This window comes from Hydra vulgaris, chromosome 14 (assembly GCF_038396675.1).
Source record: "Hydra vulgaris chromosome 14, alternate assembly HydraT2T_AEP".
Lineage (NCBI taxonomy): Eukaryota > Metazoa > Cnidaria > Hydrozoa > Anthoathecata > Hydridae > Hydra > Hydra vulgaris.
In genome coordinates, this window is record NC_088933.1 from 3,465,489 (window position 1) to 3,489,000 (window position 23,512).

General features: G+C 26.1%; 1 protein-coding gene across 1 annotated transcript in view; it reads right to left on the reverse strand.

Moving 5' to 3' along the window:
- The window catches only part of LOC100208017 (cyclin-G-associated kinase), a 78,437-nt gene that overhangs the window by 22,794 nt on the left and 32,131 nt on the right, over nucleotides 1-23,512 (reverse strand). The window contains exons 14-17 of the mRNA XM_065817174.1: nucleotides 18,240-18,388; nucleotides 12,360-12,482; nucleotides 9,087-9,229; nucleotides 6,622-6,735 (exon numbers count right to left, since the gene is read on the reverse strand). Of these exons, the coding sequence (XP_065673246.1) occupies nucleotides 6,622-6,735; nucleotides 9,087-9,229; nucleotides 12,360-12,482; nucleotides 18,240-18,388 (529 nt within the window). The remainder of the gene's footprint in view (nucleotides 1-6,621; nucleotides 6,736-9,086; nucleotides 9,230-12,359; nucleotides 12,483-18,239; nucleotides 18,389-23,512) is intronic.

Sequence of the window (23,512 nt, forward strand, 5' to 3'; positions counted from 1 at the left end):
AAAATAATAAAATCGTTCAAAATAAAATATAAAACACTTTTTTAATTATTTATTTATTTAATAATAACTGTGTACATGTACAATGACAATGTACGGAGCCTAAGTAATCTAGGCTTCAACAGTCAATTTATGTTAAAAATAAGTCCAACTTTGATTTAAATTGTTTAAGTGTTTTAGAATCTACAATGTTTTGATTTAAATTATTCCAGCTGTTAATAACACGGTTTGTTAAGAAATAGTACCTCTTTGGATTTTTAATTAATTGTCTATGAAACCTCAAATTGTGACCTCTCGTATTTGAAGTTATTAAATCTGGTGGGTATTCCAATGTTAAGTTATCTATTTTTTTTACTATTTTGAAAAGTTGGATTAAGTCATTACGTTCGCGTCTTTTTTCAAGAGTCGTTATTTTAAAGTAGGTTAGTCTACTTTCATAGTTTTTCCCTTAAAGACATTTTATTTGTGTTGCTTTACATTGTATCGATTCAATTTTTTTTTTATCTTGTTCTAAGTAAGGACACCACACTGAATTTGCGTAGTCTAGATGCGGTCTTACAAGAGAGGTGTACAATAATTTAGATGCGTTTATGTCTAAGTTTTTAAATGAATGTTTTATTATTCCTAACATTTTATTAGCTTTACCATACGCATAACTAACTTGACTAGACTATTTTAAGTCGTTTGAAATCATAATTCCTAAATCTTTTTCAATTTTTGTTTCTGGTAGTTCAACTCTATTTAGCACTGAATCATACATTGTGTATATATGCCTAGTATTTTTGAGTCTTTTCTATGTCAGAAGATGATCTAATTATGTTAATTAGTTTAATATCATCAGCATACATTTTACAGTTCGTTGATAACTCATTCGGTAAGTCGTTTATATAAACAATAAACATAAACGGACCCAAGACAGACCCTTGTGGTACTCCACTTGTAACTGGATACCAATTTGAAAATCCGCCGTTGCAGACGACACGTTGCACTCTGTTACTTACAAAATTTTTGCACCATCTAACATCTAGGAAAATGATATCTACTGGTAAATTATCTTCCATTGCTTGAGTTATTAGATCCATAAATTCTATAAGGTTTGTACAACAGTTTTTTTTTTTAGAAAATCCATGTTGTTCCTTAGTCAAGAGATTGTTATTTTCTAAGTGCGACATAAATGTAGCTTTTAAGATACGTTCCATTACTTTACTTATAACTGAAGTAATTGATACTGGTCGATAACTTGATGGTTCCGATTTATCTTCACTTTTAAATAATGGCGTTATATTAGCATTTAACCACATTGATGGAATTATTCCAGTGTCATACGATTTATTAAAAATAAGTGATAAAGGAAGTGAGAACGCATCTGCGCAACACTTTAAAGGAAATGGGTGAACTCCATCTACTCCTGTACATTTATTTGGATTTAGTGACTTCAGGATTATATAAACTGTGTCCGGTGAAAATGTAGGGTCATCACAAAAAATGTTTGTCCTATTTTTAAAGAATGGCATATTGTCACTAGTTTCATTGGTGAAAACAGAGCTAATATAGTTATTTAATGAATGCGCTGTTGATAAATAATTTGTTTCAAGTTTGCCGTTTACATTTAATGCGTTAATTCCTTCTTTAACTTTTGATTTTTTGTTTATATATGCATAAATTGCTTTTGGGTTATTTTTAACGTTTAAGGCGATGGTTGTTTCATATAATTTAATTTGGTTCCTTATTTCTTTTTTTACTTTATTTCTAATTGATTTGTATTCTAATATTTTTCCTTTGTTTAAAAAACGATTATGTAAACATTTTCTCCAGAGGTTTCTTTTCTTTCTAATTAATTTTTTTAAGTAAGAGTTCATCCAAGGCACTTTTGTTTTAACGACTCCCTTTGTAATTGTTGGAATGAAATATATAAGACCTTTATTGTAAATATCGACAAATTTGTTGTATGTAATTGTTGTATATAATTAGATTATTACAAAATTGTTGTATATAATTGTTATTATTATTATTAATATTATTATTATAATTGTTATTATTTTTATAATTGACAAAATTGTTGTATATAATAAGATTATTATTATTTTTTATTTTTTTAATGTCTTTTAACTTTTTGATAAATTATTCGAGTATTCGATTACTCAAATATTTTTTTTTAGATTTTCTATTTGATATTCGAATAGTTGAAAAGCTCGAACAGTTGGATTTGAAACATTTTGAAAAATGAATAAAAATACTTTTACTATGCATATCACATTATGCATATATTATGGAAACTTCTATTTTAAGACTTTACATCATCATCATCATCATCATCATCATCATCATCATCATCACCATCACCATCATCATCATCATCATCATCATCATCATCATCATCATCATCATCATCATCATCATCATCATCATCATCATCACCATCATCATCATCATCACCATCATCATCATCATTATTACCATCATCATCATCATCATCATCATCATCATCATCATCATCATCATCATCATCATCATCATCATCATCATCATCATCATCATCATCATCATCATCATCATCATCACCATCATCATCATCATCACCATCATCATCATCATTATTACCATCATCATCATCATCATCATCATCATCATCATCATCATCATCATCATCATCATCATCATCATCATCATCATCATCATCATCATCATCATCATCATCATCATCATCATCATCATCACCACCACCACCACCACCACCACCACCATCACCATTATTTTCTCTTAATAATCTCAAAAAAAATCCAAAAAAAAAATCAAATATCTAACAATATTGTAAATTTATTTTATGTTTTTTATGCTCTGTCATGAAAAGTAATCAAAATCAATGATACTATCATGAAATCTATATTACATATATTACTATTTATATTTATAACTATATTAAAAGACTGTGGATTTACAAGATCATAGCCTATATCTTTATCTATATAGATATAGGTATAAAAATTAGAATCTTGTTTTATAATCATTTTTTTGTATTTGATTTTCTCCTAATTAAACTACTAAAGTTTTTTTTTAATTTTTTCATTAAAACAAATGAAATACATAAATACCACACTAAACATCACACCACACAAATGAAATACATGAACATCACACCAGACATCACACCACACAAATGAAATACATAAACTTCACACCAGACATCACACCACACAAATGAAATACATGAACATCACACCAGACATCACACCACACAAATGAAATACATGAACATCACACCAGACATCACACCACACAAATGAAATACATAAACATTACACTAAAAACACAGAAAACAAATGAAATACATAAACTTTACACCAGACATCACACTACGCAAATGAAATACAAAAACATCACACTCTTTTTTTTTTCAATACAATAAAATATGGTAGGTTTTCTATAAAGGACTAATATAATACATAAACCTCACACCAGACTTCACACCACACAAATGAAATAAATTTTTAATAATTCAACAACTATTTTAAATAGAAGTATACTACATCTTTTTAAAATATTATTTCTTTATTTTTTAATAATTCACCTCTCCAAGGCTGAGAAGGCCACTGCCACTACAGATGAGGAAGCTACTTGTAATTATAACCCTCTCTCAACCCTATAACTCCAAAAAACGCGCCTTTATGAACAAGGCGGCTGCGTAGAGAAACAAGTTGAGTGCGGTACTGCCAGGGACGTGATGGGAATTGAACTCGGAACCTCTCGCTTATAAAGCGAGCGCTCTACCACTACCGCATTTTTTTTACCGTATACACCAATACCGCATATTTAAGCTATAAGTTTTTTCTCTAATACTTTACAATTTCCTATTTAAATTCTTAGATCATTACTACTTTACAATGTGCATCAATCAGAATAAGGATTTTTTCACTAAGAAGACCTTCTCAGTCATGTTCGAATGCAGACAAAGGCAAACAATTTTGTACCCACCTCTTTAGTAGAATCAAGGGCATATCAAAAAAGAGATGTTTAAATTTTCAAGAGATTACTGAAACCTAAATGTAGTGAGTAGTGGTTGCCAACAATCTCTAGTTCAATCTATAAATGATCTACGGTATGACCTACAACATATAGAAAATTCATTTTACTTTGCAATATTCATTTTAGTATATTACATTGCATTTTTACAAAAATAATATTTTTTAATGCCAAGGTTTTTTTTATTACAAATAAGTTATTATTAAACAAAGCTTTCAAATCAATTAAAATATTTACTATCACATGAGACATTCTTAATTACATAAAACGGATTTATATTTCCAAAAGTTAGAGTTTTACAGGTAATAAAATGTTTATTAAAAGAAGTTTGCAAAGCATAAATTAGGCTAAATGTCAGTTTATTTTATAAAACTATGAATATAACAATGCATTAAATGTATGTCTATTATACATCCTTGGTAGAATTAAATAACCATGGAAACCACCAAATAATGCTAGAGATATTAAGGTGATTGGTTTTAACAGAATCTATGTGAGAGCTGGCTAAACCAAAAATGAGTGGATTGCATCTTCTGAACTCTGTACTGAGTGTAGAGCCAGAAATAAAAAGTTGACTGAGGAAGTAGAAGGTACTGAAAGGAGGCTTCGATACATCATTCGAGAAAGGTTTTTGAGGTGTCCATTTTAGGTCGATTAACTAGGCAAATAGAAAAAAAGTCTAAAACCACTTATAAAATGTCTCCACTGTGACGCACAGATCAAGTTTTTTCATCCTCTTCTTCTTACTATTTCTGATTATAAATGCTTTTATACAAATACCACATAGTTGGAGAACAAATGGACTAATTTCAAAGCCAGAATAACTGCCTGATCAACCTCACATAACAGCTATCACAGAGACCTTATTCAATTCATTGTTGCTGACCTCTTCTGTTAGCTGTACAGCAAAAAACCACTCTTATTGTTTGTTGCCACGGAACTTTAGATTTTCTTATCAAATCAATTTATCTGTGTGTACTTTTCTCAAACACTACACATCTTATGTTTGTCCTTTTGAATACTGAGCACCAGTTTGGAGTCCTCAGGAAGGACAAAAAATGTGTGCAAAATATATTAGGACAGTGCTGATCTAAATAAGTAAGAATAATCATATTCTATAGATGAGTATTTAACTTAATGAAAATCCTGTTTTTTTTCTATTTAAAAAAGTTATTTTTCTAATAAAATATCTTTAAAGTTTACTTTTTAAATATAAAATGTCAGACAATGGTTCAGAAATCAAAATTTTTTAAATAATTAAATAATTTTCTGATGCAAAACATTTGTCAGCTTTTCTTTTTCTTCACTTTTTTGCATGGTCAATAATAGATTCTTTTACTATTTTGCACCACTCATGTAATAAAAGTCTTTACTACATATTTTACCTAAAACATCAAATCAAGTAATACAAAATTATGATGAAATATATTTCAGTGTTTAGTTAGGAAATTACATTACCGCTCCAGCTTTATCGATTTTTCTTATAAAATAAATAACACTCTTTATCTCTCAATCTTTCTTTTGAAGCCAATTTTTGTTTTTAATACTTTTATCTAACTCAGCAATGCCATATAAACTTTTAACTTGCATTTTATAAATTCTGCATTAACAAGAATTTTTTTACAAATACTCAATTTTTTCTTACTGATTATAATAATTGCCAAACAAAAACTTTTGCAAACTTTTAAAACAAAATTTACATCAATTAACTTCTTCCAAAAAGGGATTTTTAATATTTGAAAAGTTAATATGAATGAACTAAACATAAAAATTTTTTTTTTCAATAATTGATCTCGGGAAAATTTCAGTTATAGAAAACATAGTTGCTTAAATGAAAATGTTGCCATATTTAGATCAATAGCAAAAAACATTCGAAAATTTCTAGAAACTTGAAAAGGTTTTGAGTGAATTTCCAGAATTCGCTTATGATACAAAAAACAACTGATACAAAAGTCTTAAAAGACAGAAACAAAGTCAACAATTTTTTGCCAACCTCAAATACTTTAGGCTGGAGTGCTGTATAGGGTGTGTTGATTTTCCCTTTTTTTAAAAAAATTTGTAAAAAGAGTAGTTTTTTATGTAAGGGAAATATTTAAAACTCTGAAAAAATTAAAATTTTGAAAAAAAAAAAAAATAATAAGCTTGGTAATTTTGCCTTGGAAAAATTAATTGCCCACTCATTACCAAAATTTTATTTTTTCAAATTGGGTCAAGCTGGGTATCAAAAGAAGTGTAATTAAATAAGGATTTTAAAAATAATTACAAATTTTTTTTAGGAATTCTTAAATCTTATTAAACACTTCTGGTAGTTTTTTCTTTTATAAAACTTGAAATTATTGAAATAATATAATTAATTGATATAATATAATTGAATAAATATAAAAAAAGTAATAAAATCAAATAAATTAGAACAAAACAAAAGTTGAAATTCATAAATGATGACATGATTGTAAATAATAAAACTATTAAATAATACAAATAACTTATCTGGAATAAGAAGAGTAAATGACACAAATATAAGTTTTTAAAATATTGGGCTCATTACCATAATAAATGTCACAAAAAAGTTGCAAACAAAAAACATCAAATATAAAAAGTAAATACCTGGCTTTGTTAAATATAGGAGTTTGAGAAAGAGTAATGCTTTTTAAAAAAATAATATTATTATGAGGGATGTATGGTGGATTAGCTACAATATCACCAATATATCCAATGTATCTAAAAACAAAAATAATAATAATAAAATACATATAAAAACAATAATAAAAGAGAATAATCAATCATGTATATCCCATAACTACCCATAACAACAATAATAGTGAAAGTTTCAATGATAAAAGAATGATAATGGTAATAGTAAAAGATATTCTGCATAAGAGTCTTAAGATTAAACCCCACCAAGTTCCATACAGGGTGGCCACCATGTACAGGGTGGCCACTCAAATTTTAAAATTTCTTGACTTTCATATGACTTCTCCATGACTCTTCATAAACTTCTATGATAAATCACTAGAGTAAAATATTCAGTACTTGCCATGCACTTAGTCATTGTCACTTGGTCACTAAAAAATATGCAGACTAAAAACTAATTGATTGAAAGTTCCGAAATCATGCCTGAAAAAAACTTCGATGCATGCATTATAACTGACAAGAGTTTGACAATTGCACAATTTTAAAAATAAATTTTAAGAGACCAAGTAGTGACAATAAGAGTACATGGGGAGTACTAGGTACTAGGTGGCCACAAAATTTTCTAGGACTAGGTGTTTTACCCTAACTCTAATTGCAAACTCTAATATATAGTAATAATATAATATAATAGTGTGCAGATTTAAAAAAAATTAAGCTTTGTAATATTTTGAAAAAAATATATATATTTTTTTCATATATTACAATATGTTCATAACTTTACAAAAATAAATAAATTTATTCTTTGAAAAAAAAAAAGTGAAAACTAGGACACAGACTTTCTTTAATAATTCAAATTGTTTGTTCCCATTCAAATAAGGCATTAAAAACTTGTCAAGCGCATTTTCAGAATAAGGTAGTTTAAAAAACTTTGAATCCAAATAATGAGTTTCAACAACACTTGAGGACTCATTCCAATAACGAATTAAAATATTCATCTGTTTCTCTTGAAATATACGATTCATAGAATCATCATAGGAGACAACGAAAAATGGTGATAGCTGAAGTTCCTTAACTAATGCATTTTTAAAAAAAGACTATATTCCTCAGTTTATTAAATAGCCAATTTTGTTCTCCTCAATTAAAAACCTTTGCTATTTTTAAAATTATGTTTACAAATAGCAAAAACAATTTTGCTATTTGCAAACATAACTTTAAATAACTCACTCAAACCAGTACATGGTCTAAGTGAATAGTTGACACAACAACTTTTTTGTTGTTGTGTCAACTATTCACTTAGACACAACAACAGAAAAAGTTGTTGTGTCAACTATTCACTATTAATTAGTCCACAGTATTTCTGCATAAAGAGTGCAGGCAGGAACAATGTACAACTCAATAGATTTTAGAATCTTTAAAGGTGCTTTAAATGAACAAGATTTTTCTATTGGAAGTAGTTGTTAGTCAAAAAAGATACCATGCTTTTAGTTTCTTCTGTGTTTCTCAGATGTTTCTTACCCATGACTTTTTAGACATTTTATATTATTGATTCATAGTTTAAATAATAACTTAGTTTAAATAATAATTTAATATATTAATATATTAAATAATAAATTTAATATATTTATACACAACTTCTTTAAAACCATAAAGAATTAAATTCATAATCACACAAATCATTAGCCTTTTGCTAACTAATGACACTTATTGCAATTGACATGTTCTTATTTTTCAATGTGTTTTCATTACAATTTATTTATATTTATTCCAAACATTCATTCCAAAATGAGGTTTTGAAACATGGCTTTAGAGATAACAGAAACCATTTCTAACAAAACTGAAAAAAAAAAATGCTTAGAGTGTTTTTAGTAACAACTCTTGTGTAACCTGGGGTGTTACAATAAAACCACACATAGGCGACCATACAAAATAACATTTGTTTAATAATAAATGGTGTAAACTGTATACTCTGTATGTACTCAGCTAAATCTCAAGGATTAAGCCTGTAACCTTCTTATGTTCTAGATCTCATGTTTCTTCAGTAACATATTTTTTCATTAAAGTTCTTAAATTAAATATAAAAATATTATTAAAATTATAAATTTATTTGTCAATATTCAAGAATGATCTTATTCTCATTTTAAAATGAGCTTGTCAACAAAAAAGAGAAATCCCGCAACATCAATCAATATAAAATATTTTATTTAAAAAAAATAAATATCATTTTAAAAAGTTCCATGAACTTCCTATGACTTTCAATGAAAATTTAAGAATTTCATGATTTTTTCCGTGACTAAATAAAATTCCATGACATTTTCATGATTTCCATGATTTTCATGACCAGTGGCCACCCTGTCCATATCCAACTTATTATACATTTTATTATTATTATTAATATAATTTGCACATGAATAATTATGTTATACAATATTGAGAATAACCTTCTTTGTGAGGGAGTTAAGTTCATAGATGATCCTCCAAATCTTTTTAAACTGAAAAGACGTTCACTCAATGACACATTATCAAAAAGTTTACAGTAAAGAAAGAATGAACACAGTAAAACAGCAGATGCAATTTTTCCATCCTAAAAAGAAACATTTTTCCTTTAAATTATTTAAATAAGTTAGGTGGTCTAACAAACAAACAAAAAAATGCAAATAAAAATGATATAATGATAAAATGAAATAGTTAAATATTAATATTTAAATTTTAAAAATGAACTAATTAAAAGCAATTACAGACCATCAGGGTTAAAAACTTAAACTGTTAAATTAAAATAAGTATATAAAGTATTAAAGCAAGTATAATAAAGCAACATGTAATCAAAATATATTAAAGCAACTGTAATCAAAAATTTAGACTAAAATAAAATTTACTTTTTCATAGAAATTCAATGAAAGAAAGCAACATATTCTTTCAATTTTTCTAATTTTATTTACAATTTATTATTTATAAAATTTTGTAAAATTTCAGTAATTTATTCAAGCCATATTATAAAAATCCAGAAAACATTTTGCAAAAAAAAATCCGGAATTTATTTCCTTTATATTTGTCTTGATATGTCTTTAAGCTGACAATTTTTTAAATTTTTTGAAACTTTTTTTTGTTTTTTGTATGACTAAAAAAAGTTAAAAAATAATTGCAAAAATATATTTAAATTTGTATTTACAGAAATTCTTTTGGAAATCCAGAAAAACTAAAAGTTGAAATCTAGAATTAGAAATCCAGAAATTAAATAATCTATAATCTACAAAAATCTAAAACATAAGTTTAGAAGTTTTCATTTTAAATTGTAAAGCAAGCTAATAAAATATGCCACCCCATAGTTATCTTACACAAAGTCTACATCTTCTTTTAATAAAGAGTCAAATTTCTAAAATAACTAACCAATAAATCATCATATAATTCTCCAGCTGAATATATACAATATATGAGATTTTATTTTCAACACCTTCACTTCCAACAAGGCTGCAAGCAACCACTATTAGAGTTGGAAGTTACTGAAAGAGAAAAGATGAAGTTTATAGAGCAAGATAACAATTAACAGACGACTTAAAAGATTGCAAATTATATGAATTAGGAAAACAAGATGAAGGAAGCAAATTTTCAAAAAACTGATATTTGAGAAAAAAAACTAGACGAGTAAAATCTTTTAGAGCACTTAGATATAGCTAAGGTACAATGAAGCAACTATGAAACGTCTCATTATTGTGTCTTCAAACAACTTTTTCCTTCTTCAAACAAGTACTGTGTTTTTTCCTCCTTCATTTTTTTTCTTCAAACATGTACTATTAGGCTTGGACAGGAATGGGGTGCAATTGCGCGCTTTAACTGACCACGCTTATAATATTTTTTCTTTACAATTTGACCATGGCGGTTTCGATCTCTTAACAAATTAAATGCTATAAAAAAAATTGTTATGCTATAAATAACTTTTAATTTTTGATCTTTTCTAAAGTTTTTATTTTACGCTTTAAATAAAATGAAAAAGTAATTATAGTGATAGTTTAAAATAAACCTATTTTGTGTAAGTTAACAAATAATGTTATATTTAAACTTTTTTTATGTAGTCATGTTTTTTTTAATGATAAATTTAAATATAATAATTTGTTTGAAACGATTTTTCAATGTCTTTCTAAAAATCTTTTGTAAGAAAATTTTTTTAAATGCTATGTATAATATTATGAATAAGTTAAATTAAATCTTTCGCTGTAATGGAATGACTTAATTGCTTCGCTTTTTTTTGTTTCTATTTTTAAAAAGAATTGTTTAAAACCTTTTTTAAATGGTTAAATGATTAAAAATTACTATTTTAAATAGACTATGGTATTTTTTCAAACAATTTTTTTTTTGCAACTTTTTGGAAAAAATAAATGTTTATACAATTTTAAAATAATATATAACACTTTTTAGTAACTTAAAAATTGTTCATACATTAAACAATCATTAGAAGTAATTTGTAAAAGCATTTGTAACATTTTGCGTAACATTATTAAAATTTTTCAAAAGATTTTCAAAATCTTAATTATTTTAAACGCAATTAAAAACATAAAAAAAAAGCAATTTTCGCTTCGAGTTTTTTTAGTTTTATTTTAGTGCTTATATATTTTTTTTTTCATAAGGAATTTCTTTTTTCGTTATTATTTTTTCTTTTCAATATTCTTCCTAGTTTGAGTTTAACTAGTGTTTCTTTTTTCAGCCCATTTCTAAAATGTTTAAAAATCATCTAAACATCTAAGCAGCCATGATCAAATTGTCAAATAATAAAACCATTTGAGTGGTCAGCATTAGCGCTCGACCGCACATCATTCCAAGTCTGTACTATGTTTTTTCTTATTCAAACAAGTACTTTGTTTTTTCTATTAACAATCATTGGATTTACAATTTACAATTGTTTGATAAACAATTTTCTTTTTTTTTAAATCTCATTATCAATCATCATAATTAGGCAAAAATTTTCAATTTTCAATCTTATCATTTACACTATATTCAGGCTTTTTTCTGGTGATTCTGTATATACTATCATTAGTTGTTTTTCTGGGTCTTCCATATCAAATTTTGTCCAATTTAATACCAACTGTCCGAAGTGAGTTTTTTTTATTGTACAATCTGATAACAATTGTCCAATGTTAGTTTTTTTCTTCCAAATTGTTCAATGAAACTTCTTAACTTTCTTGTAACATGTTTTTGATTCCAACACTTCTCTTGTAACATGTTTTTGATTGCAACACTTCTTTTGCAACATGTTTTTGAGAAATAATTAATTTTTTTTGTCGAACTACTAGCAAGACTCCAGCCAAGAAATTTTCCTTTGATTCCTTTCAAAACCGATCTTTCACCCTATTTTTAAAAATTTTGTGGCAAATTTTAGGTAAAAATTGTTTATCTTTTGTGGACGTAAGTAAAATTATTTTTGCACTGGAAGTAAGTAAAATGATTTTTGAATGGACTTAAACAATGTATTTTATATGTATATACTTTATTTAACATTAAGTTAACAATCTTAAAAAGAAAAGATCGGGAAGTGTTTGCAAATAAGAATGAAACAAGTTCTTTTTCTAGATTTATTAGACACATTTTCAAATTCTTTATAAAATAAAAAAAACACATAAGGTACACAAAAATAACTTTGTAAAAATGAGAGTTTATGTTTGTAGAATAAAAATACGATTAATTATAACTGTAAGTATGATTAATTAAATCAATGAACTCACCAAACAATGGACTAATATAACATTGTCTTTGTTTTGTTTAAGAAAATTATTTAATTTCCTACACAGTGATATAAGTTTCTCGAGTGGGGGTGCCTTCTTTGGATTCCAACCACATTCAAAAACCTAAACCACCCAGAAAAAGAAAATGTAATACATACAAATACAAATTAGACACTAGTTACATATGCATATATGGTACATACGCATGCATACCATATATACATACATATTACAAATACATAAATATTTTATTGATATGTATATTACATACATATTTATATTACATACACATGTATATTACATACACATATATAATGCATACATAAATATGACATGAACATTAATATGTAAATGGTAATAATACATTATAAATAATAATACATTACTATATAATATATGACAAAATATAATACATTAATATGTTATATATGTTTTACTGTGGTAAACAAGATTTTTCAGCCCTTGTGTTTCTTTTCTTCTTTTTATAATTTAAATTAAATTTTGTGTTATATCCCATTAGTATCTAATTATTTAATTATGTAATTAAAAACATCTTTAAAATATTTATCTAAAAAGTCCAGAATTTTCAGTAGTTATAAATTTTTATGAGTATTTTTTACAAGAAACTTGTAAATGCCCCCATTAAAACTATATGGAAAAAAAATATAAACTGCTGAACATTGCATGAGTTAGGTCATGATCAGCTCGCTACATTTTTTTTTAATTCAGCAAGATCCATGATATACTCTGTTGTTTTGTAACATCATCTTTTTAATGCAAAGACTATGAGAAAACAATTTTGATATAAAATTATCTCTTGTGCTACATTGTTTCATAACTAGGGTGAATCTAATTGACTCAACTTACAAGACTTAGATAGTTACATGCTTGGCATATAGCATACACAACATTTTTTCACATCTTATTTGACTCGAAATAGATGTTTTGCTTTTTGTTCTTTTCTGTCCCCCTGCATATTATCTCATCACTTGCACTGTATTTTTTGTTGACAATGTTTTTGACAAATTAATCATAATTTGTTATTTATTTAAACAGGAGTTAAAGGTAACTTGACTTTCAGGAGTCAAAAAAAGCATTCACTAACCACTGTGAATCAGAAAGAATGTCAGATTTTATATTGTCTCACTCAACCAAAATCTTGAGTCTTAATTTAGTATTTGTTTATATTTATCTTTGAAGAATGTTAAAAAATAAAAAGCTTCTTTTTCTCAATATATTTTTATTTCTGTCATTTAAAACAAGTCACTTAAATTTTTTTTTTAATTTAACTTTGAATTAAAATCGTTGTTATCAGCCCATCAACGGTTGCTGTTCTTGAACAAAGTGACCTTTGCTGTTGGTGAAACATTTTTGTAGCAAAGTCCAAGTTTTTGTTCCGTGTAAATTCAATAAAAGAAAGTATACATGTAAGTATTCCTTTGCAAAAACCCAACTCAAAAAATCTTTTATTTGATAAAATCAGGAAATAAAATAATTTCTTGAATTTCTCATAATTGTGTAAAACTATTTTTAAACTCATTATTTTTTCCATTTTTATTTCCATTATGTTTACATTTTTGAATTTAAAGAAAGTGTCTTTTTGTAAAGCTTTTTAAATTTAAAAAGATTAAAAAAAAACATCATAATATGGTTTTTTTAATATTAACACATCATTTTTAATATTAATAAAAACACATTACAATATATTTTTTTAATTTAAAAATAACATTAAAAAATGCATCATAATATGCTTTTTTTTACTTAAAAAAAACATAAAAAAACATTTTTTTAAAAACTTTATTTCTATTTACAGCAAATTATAAATTGTAAATTTATTATGGTATTTATTGCAATTTATAAAAATTTATATTTGTAAAACTATGCATTTAAAAATCAATTTTGAAAGTTGAATGGAAAATGCTGACTAGGTATTTGATTTCAATGCTCTAAATTAGTGTAAACAAACCAATCATATCTACTTTACTAGATAACTCAAAGCCCAATGGAAAATGAAGTGCTCAATCTCAACTTCCCTGACACATCAATAACTGGTCTTCTTTAATTGCAGTAAGATCTTTTTTGCATTCATCTTCAGATGCTAGATCATTCTAGCTAAACAAGTCGATTTAGGTGTATTAAAAAAATAAAATAAATGGTGAACGTTTTTCTAAATGAGCATTATTTTTTTTACCAACTGGTGGAAACCTAATGGTTGTACCTATTGGATGTCCTGCCAACAAGATTTTATAAATTGTCATTATTGCCAACAAGATTTTATAAATTGTCATTAAAACAAGTATCCCCACAGGTTATAAAGAAACTTTATGTCATAATGGAACTTTCTATTAACAAAGCCAATTAATTGGAATTCAATTATGTCATAATGGAACTTTCTATTAACAAAGCCAATTAATTGGAAGTATGTTATATCATATGCTCTCCTTATTTTCTTCTTTTATTGAGTATTTTTTATTGTCATATTAAGTAGTGAAAAGAACATTGGTATTTTTACCCTATTCCATGTTATTAATAGTTTTTTTTCAAAAAATTTTGAACTTTTTGTATATACTTAAGACTTATTAAGAATTAAAGTGTCTGAAAAATGGCTAGTTAAGGTCATCCAAAAGTATGATATGGATTTAAGGAATCCATATCACATTTTTATCATGTAAAAAATTTATAAATTTTTTTTTTAAACATTTTTTGCTTCTAACAAAGCTGTTAGCAACCACTATTAGTGTTGGAAGTTACTAGAAAAGAAAAGATGAAGTTTATAAAACAAGTTAACGATTGACAGACAACTTAAAAGATTGCAAATTATATGAATTCCAAAGAACTTAAAGAAAAAAAAGACAAATAAGAGTTTTTGGAGCACTTAGGAACAGCCACAGAAAAAGGGCACGATAAAGAGATGCAACCTTAGCAGATGCTAATTTTGCAACAGACTTGATATATGGTTTCCAAGAAAGATCAGAAATAAGATTTATTCCTAGAAGATGAAGGGTAGATGACTCATGGAGTACATTACCGTTCATAAATATTGGAAGATCTAATTTATTTCGATAACGATTGGCTGAAAAAAATTGGGTTTTATCTTAATTAAAGTTCACCAGCCATTGTGAGCCCCATGCCGTAGCAGAAGTAAGATCCTTTTCAAGCTCAAATGCCCTCTCCAAGCTATCAGAGAATGTTGGCTTCTTATCATGACAAGATATCAGTATATCAGCGAACAATGCCACCTTAAATGTGAGAATATCTGGAAGATCGTTAATGTAAATTAAAAAGAGTGTAGGACCAAGGATTAAACCTTGAGAAACCCCTGAAGTTACAGGATAAATCTAAATATTTTAATATTTCTTAGGCAGTGGAAAGGAAAAGATTTCAAAGGGTCTTGTGTATGTTCAAAAGACATCATCTTTTACACTAGACTTGATAAACCAGCATGTTCTAAACCAACATTCTGTATTTGTACAAATTTCTGTACAAATTTCAACTTTTGGGTTGGGTTTTTGGGTTTGGTCTGACGAGCTAGAAAATGCGCCTGTGGTGTTTAAAAATAAAGAATGCTGGAAACTAATAAATCTTAAAAGTCTAGATTATTGGTACGAAATTTGTATTAAACATACATTAACATAATTAACATACATTAACTATACATTAATATAATTAACTATACATAATTAACTGTACATTTGTATGAAAACATTAACTATACATTAGTAAGAAAATACAGTGTGAAAAGATATTCCAAAAAAATGTAATATGCAACACTATATAAATATATCCAAAGATTTTTTTGTCTAGAGAAGAGTCCAGATTTAGAACCACCTCCTTAATTGCATCTTTTGATTGAATTTATATGTTCTTTTCTATATGTCTTTATTTCTATATGTCTAAATATGAATATTTGTGTATTTGTAATGTTTATTATTAAAATGGAATTTTAATATGAAAAAACAAAATTTTAGCAGTTTGAGCTGCAACTTTTTTGAACTTTTTTTCTTGTTGTAACATTAATAAAATTCATCATAAAAATTGCCAGAAGGAAGTCAAATAGCACTAACAGATCATTTTGAGTTCAACATAACTGAACCAGTTAATTTAAAAAGAACACGAGCCTTTTAACAGTTTTTTAAAATTTAAATTAACTTTTAAAATTTAAAAAAACTTTTAACAGTTTTTTAAAATTTAAATTAAAAATTTCTGTTTTTATTATAATAAAAATTAACTTACAAAAACTGTTTTTTTTTTATTTATTTAATTCTGTTCTTTAGCACCATTTTTCAAACTTTTGACAACTTTTAACAATGCACTTATAATGCATACGAAAGACATTAAAGTAATAAAGAAATTTTGTTTTGGTTAAATTCTTAGGTCAAAGCATAAATTAACATTTGCTGAATTCAATAACACCTTCCTATTCAAGACCTTGCACAGGTGTTAGGGTAGGTAGGAAGAAAAGGTCTTGAGGAAAAATTTAATTTTAAACACGTTAAAAATCATTTAAACTAATATAACAAAGATTACTGGTGAAATCTTTTTTATTTGAAAATTATTATACTTAATTCTTAAAAAAATATTACTCTTAGCATTATCTTTTGTTTCTTTATCACAAATTAAACTTTATCATAAATTATAGTAAAATTTTTTGTCAAAAAACACATTAACTTAGTCAATCAGCAAAACCATGGGTCTTGCTGGCTTTTTATGGAACAAACCAGTTTAGTGAATTTATTTGAAACTAAATCAGCAACACGATTACGAACATTACAGTTCTGATTTATAACCTTACACAGGTTCATGGGATTTATAACCTTGCACTGGTTTATGGGAATTAAAATCTTTCACAGGCTCATGGAAATTAATTTTAAAAGTTGAAAGTTTCAAATTAATACAAAAGTACAAACAAAACAAAGTATTCAATAAGTATTGCTAATGAAAACCTAACAATGTTGTGTATTGTGTACAATGATACTGTGAATTGATAAGTATATTCAAACTTTGAATTTATGAATTCTAACTGCAACATGCTTTGAATTTATGAATTCTATGCGCAAGTAGAATGCACAAGTTTATTTATGCGCAAGTAGAATGCAGCCAAAATAAAGTAAGTACAAAAAACACTACAACTGGGGAGGGAGGGGGGGGGGAATTCAACTAGGAATCAGAAAAAACAGTAAATGGAATTAAGAGCAATGTAGTAATGAAAATGTATTGTTACATATTACAACCAAACATATTCTAACGTTTCTTATTAATGTTAAAACAGAACTATTCCTTTCTACATTAAAGAGAGAAACCGACTAACTATTACTATTAGAATACTACTAACTACACTATGAATTTCAGAATCAGATAAAAGAATTATGAAATTATCAATGACTCAGCAAGCATAAGATGATGAGAAAAAATTACAGGAAACAGCTGTTATTGTGATTGCAACATGGATTGATACAAGAATAGTTAATAAACATGGTAATAAAAAATTATTGACAACAATAAAATAAATAGAGCTCAGAGCTCATGTTTTTTATTTCTAAAGAAAAAAATTCTCTTTTTGTAAAGACTTTGATGTTGAATGTCTAATTTAATTGATTTTGTTTTATATGGCAGATTGATCAACTGAACAAAAAGTTTAACCGGTTACAGAGGCAGCAAGCAAATTTATTCTCACAAAAAGATATAGCTTTTTAAGTGGAAAAGATTTGTCAAGACAGTTAATGTCTACAGTTAATAAGCCAAAAATGCGAATGCCTTTAATGATTGCTAAAACCTGATAAATAGCATACTAAGTATATCTTCAGTCAACATAGCAATATATAACTACATATTTTAATATATTTTATATTATAAATATAATAAAATACAAAAAAAACATACCCTATCATTAAGTTTATCTGTTCGATAAGTTCGCTGAGAAACATTAACAACAACATAACTATTTGCATGTTTGTTATCCATATAATTTCGAACATCATCAATATTATTCTTATATCCTACTTCAATGCCATCAACAGGAAAAGACATGACTAAAAATAACATACATACATTTACTATTGTAGATTAATATATTTCACACACTTTAAGTTTTATAATGCAGACAAGTATTTAAAAAAAATAATAATAATGAATAATAAAAAAAAACAAAATTTTAGTTGGTAGGTTAAAAAAGATGGTAGGTGATAGTTGGTAGGTTAAAAAAGGTGGTAGGTGTTAGTTGTTAGGTTAAAAAAGGTGGTAGGTGTTAGTTGGTAGGTTAAAAAATGTTAAATATTAAAGCTCTCATACATTCTCATATGTGTATTTTTTGATGGATTATGTATAATATATACATTTTTATTGTAAATATTTTTAAATATTTTTGTTGTTATAAATTCTGTCTGACTTATTTGAAGCTTAATTTAATTTTTTTTGCAACATGCATCAAAAATACTTAAATGGGCCTAGACCACTCAATTTTTCCCTTTTGCTCCATTTATGACACTGAGCACTTTAACTTTTTCTAAAAAGAACTTTAAAAAAGTTATTTTCTATTGTTTTAAGACAAATACTTTTGAATAAAAAGTTTCATTTGAGTGAAATGGCATAAAATCTCAGTGAAAGGAGTGCCACTACATCGACTGAAGGTTTGGCATATGACAGCAATCTTTTCTTTTATTATTCTTTCTTTTTCTTCTTCTTCTGAAAATGCTGAACGCTATAAATGTAGAAAAACTAGAAACAATTTGTAGTAAGTAATTAATGTTATGAAAAAAAAGTTTGTTACAAAATTTGAATGTTTGATATGAACGCTATTTACAAATGAAACAAATTCAGACAATACTAAAAACAAAGAATATTTAATTTATTTCAATTTTATTTGAAAATATTGCTAAATTTTGCTTAAAAGTTAAATTTTATTTATTAAAAAAAAATGTGTTCATTTATTACTCTATTTTTCAATTTTTTTTTTTCTAAAAATAAATTCCTTGTAAACGTGTTTGTTAAATTTTAAATGTACATTAAAGTTTTTTCATAAGGCAAGTGAAAAGTGCAAAAATATATACTTTTTTAAAAAATGTAATGAAATGATTTTTACAATAAGTTATAATTTTTATTTGTTACTCATCAACTTTTTAAAAACAAAAAACCATTATTAGTTGCAAAGCAGTTTTTACAAATATGAGAAAAAATAGTTAACAATATTTAACATACTATAATTCATTTATACAAGTGTCAAAAAATTAGTTTATACCAAATAAAATAAAAAAATGTAATATTTAATTTAGTTATTTAATATTAAAAAAAACATTCCATTAAATATATGTTAACATAATTCCAATAATCTTAACATTAGGTTATTTTCAATTGGACAATTTAGTTTAAAAAAGATAAAAAAAAATAAAGAAATAAAGAAAATTTCATGACATCAAACACACATTAAGTTAAAGTTTACATTTTTTATTTAAAAGAAGGTCTGTATATATATATATATATATATATATATATATATATATATATATATATATATATATATATATATATATATATGCATTATTATATAGCAAGAGCAATAGCTCAGTGCATATGAAACACACACGCAAACAAAATATTTAAGAGTTCTTGCCATTTTCTTACTCCTGATTCCATTCTCTATCTCTACAAACCTTTTATTTGTTCCTGTATGTATGTCATACTTGAGCTGGTTCTTCTAATGATGCTTTCTCTTCTAGGCAAGGTTCAAAAACGCATTGTAAACATAGTTGGACCCACTCTATCTACTTGAGCCTCTTTCCTATTCCTGTAAAGTTGCATCTCTTTCTCTTTTTTACAAAAACTATCATGGGCGCTGCTCAAAGGAGCTATAATCTCTAGTTCCATCAATTAAAACTCATTCTTGCTTGACTAGTCATTAAGCAAAGTCTCATTTGTTTACTGTATCAGTCCCTGCATGTTCTAAAAATTTTTATTTGTCTAGTTTTTTTCCCCGCACTTGAACTCTTTGGAACTCTCTCCCATATTTTCTTGACTCTTACAATCTCATACAACTTTTCATTTTTATTTTCAAGTTTTCTGTCAACCGATTCTTTGCGCTATAACTTTAATCTTTATATTGTAATAACTCCTAACCTAATAGTGGTTGCAGCCTTGTTGGGAGTGAATCAAAATTTAAAAAAATTAAAAATCAAGAAATACTGATTAAAAATAATTAATTAAAAATCTTTATAATTATTTTATTATTTTAGTTTAAAAAAGTTGTAAAAAAACTTTATCATATAAAAAATTATTTAATTATTATTAATAAAACAGTTATTTAAACAAAACCTAGTCTAGTAAATAACAATTTCAAAACATTTATCAACAAAAGGACAACACAAATTTTGCAAATGTTATTGATAGCTCTTGATGGCTTAATGACAAGTCCGCTTGTTAACAACATATTTCAGTTTTGTGGGTGGGAATAATTGTGCCGGGGGATTTTCTTTATAATAAAGCCTACTATATATATACATATATATATATATATATATATATATATATATATATATATATATATATATATATATATATATATATATATATATATATATATATATATATATATATATATACACACACACATAAATATACAGCCTGCGAAACTTGAAGGATTTTCGTTCGGCATGAGAGTACCGTACTAAGCCGATGCCGAGTTGGCAAAAAACTTATTTGGAGTTTTTGCTTTCTGTGACAAAAGAGGTAATGAATAATTGATTATAAAAGCATTGATTTATAAAAGCTTAGCTTTAGACTACAACATTTTAAAGAATCTAGCAATTAAACTTTATGTTTAATTGCTAGATTCTATTTCTATGAATGTAGCAATTAAACTTTATGTTTAATTGCTACATTCATAGAAAAATTTAAAAATTAGTGATTTTTTAGATTCAAAGTTGTTTGTTAACAAATAAAAAAATTATAGTTTATTTATTACATTTTTATTGGTTTTTTAGATTGATCATAAATAGAACATTACTTAGAAATAAAAATTTAGTTTATATGCTTCAGGAAAGGATTTTGTTAACAGCAATTAATTTTAAAAAAACGAGTAGACCGTTTACAGTTTACATTCTGTTGTACTAACCTCTACTGGAAAAAACTATAGATTACTTTTCCTACAGTTGCTAATTTCCATTTTTTAATAATTAAAAAAAAAAACACTTTTTGAAATTGTAGCATAGTATGAACTTGTAACTTTAGGTAAATAAATGTTAAACTTTACACAGCTGTCACATGCGTATAAGAATGTAAAATATGGTCTAAAAAGTAATTCTTTTTTATGACTGATGTTCAGCGTGCAAATATTTCTGTTGGTAATTAAGCACAGCTATTTTATTGTGACAATTTTTCAAAAGCTCTGAATATTCTACAAGGTATTTCGACAAGTTTTACACCAAATTAAACTTTATCTTAAGCACTTGTTTGAAAACCGTAGGATTTAAACACTATTTTCTAATGGTATTTAAATCCTCCATTTAATTCAAACACCATTTTCTAACAGTTCTATTAGGCATTATGACTTGTTTTGAGTTTGCTTTGTGTACACTGCCATGCTTGAATAAACTTGAGAAAAAACTAAAAAACTAATTGAAAGAAAATGAATGAATTCTTTTTTTAAATAAAACTTATCAAATTAAAAAAACAAGTAATTACAATAAATAATGAACTTATAATGAACCAATGTCACATATTTTTCAAATATATTTATTTTTGCATGCCAACACTTTAAGAGATTCAGGTCGGTCACACACATATATATATATATATGTAAATTATGTTAGTGTATTTTACAAATAGAGTGCTCAATGTTCTTAAAGAACAGAGCAATAATTAATTAGTAAAAAACACTTATCTAACTTTTATCTTCGACTTGGAGTTTCACCATTGCTGGATCATCAGGAAGAGTTACTAAATCTCAAAAAAAATTCAATTTATAGAAAAAAATATTTTACAGGAAGTTATAAATTATTATAAAAAATTTTTAATTACTATATTTTTTTGTTAACGGGAAGTTACAGAAAGTAATTATGAAATAATTTTCTTTGGAATGGGGATAGTTTAATTTGGTCATTTGTTTTTATAATTTTTTAAGAGGTATTTATTTTCGTGCCTACATTTAGAAATTAATTCAGATTTTTTATTTAATAAATTTTCTTGATTCAAATGAGTAATTATTTCAAATTTTTCTTGCAAACATAGCATACATTTTTTGGAAATGTTATTATAGGCAGGGGCAGATTTTAGAATAGACCATTGTAAATTAAAATTTTTATTTTTTTCTTTTAAATCCCAAATATATTTTGACAGCATAGTCTCTTTTGAATATTTTTTGTGTTTAAACGATTGTTTGTGGTTGGCATAACGTTTTTTCCATTCCCCCTCGGTTAAGCCAATATATTGTTTATCAGGGTTGTTTTGTGAGGAAACAATGCATTTGTAAATTACATTTTTCGAAAGGCATTTTCCATTTAGAGGGCAATCTATTTTTTGTTTACAATTACAATAATCAGTGTTTTTTTCCTTTATATGTTCATTTTTATTAATTAACGCGTAGTTGTGGCCTTTTATAATTCTTTCTAAATTTTTTGTACAACTATAACTTACTTTAATGGTATTTCTGTTAAAAATCTTATGTAATTTATTAGAGGGAGGAAAATGTTTGTCTACTAATTTTAGAAAAATTTTACCAATATTTGTTGAAACATTTTTGCTGTACGGGGGGTTAAACCAAATTATGTTTCTATTTCTATTACGCTTTTTTGCAATTTTCTTTTCAAATTTTAGCTCGAAATTTTGAAAGCCACTTTTTTTAAGGGCATCTTCATAAACGCGTTTAGAGGAGTTAAAAATATTTTCATTAGAAGAGATTTTTGCTGACAAAACAAGTAACATTTACCAAATTACCCCAGAAACTCATCAAAAAATACTGCGCGATAATATTTCTAATAATTATACAAAAGCACCAAAAAACTTGGAAAACGCCATTAATTTAGAAGCTCAAAACATCGCCAAAAATATTAATTTAGATGCGAGAATTGAATCAGTTGCACCAGCGCAAGCGTTTGTTTCGCTAAAAGATCACAAACCAAATTTTCAAAATAAACTCCCTTGTAGGCTACTAGTACCTTCAAAAA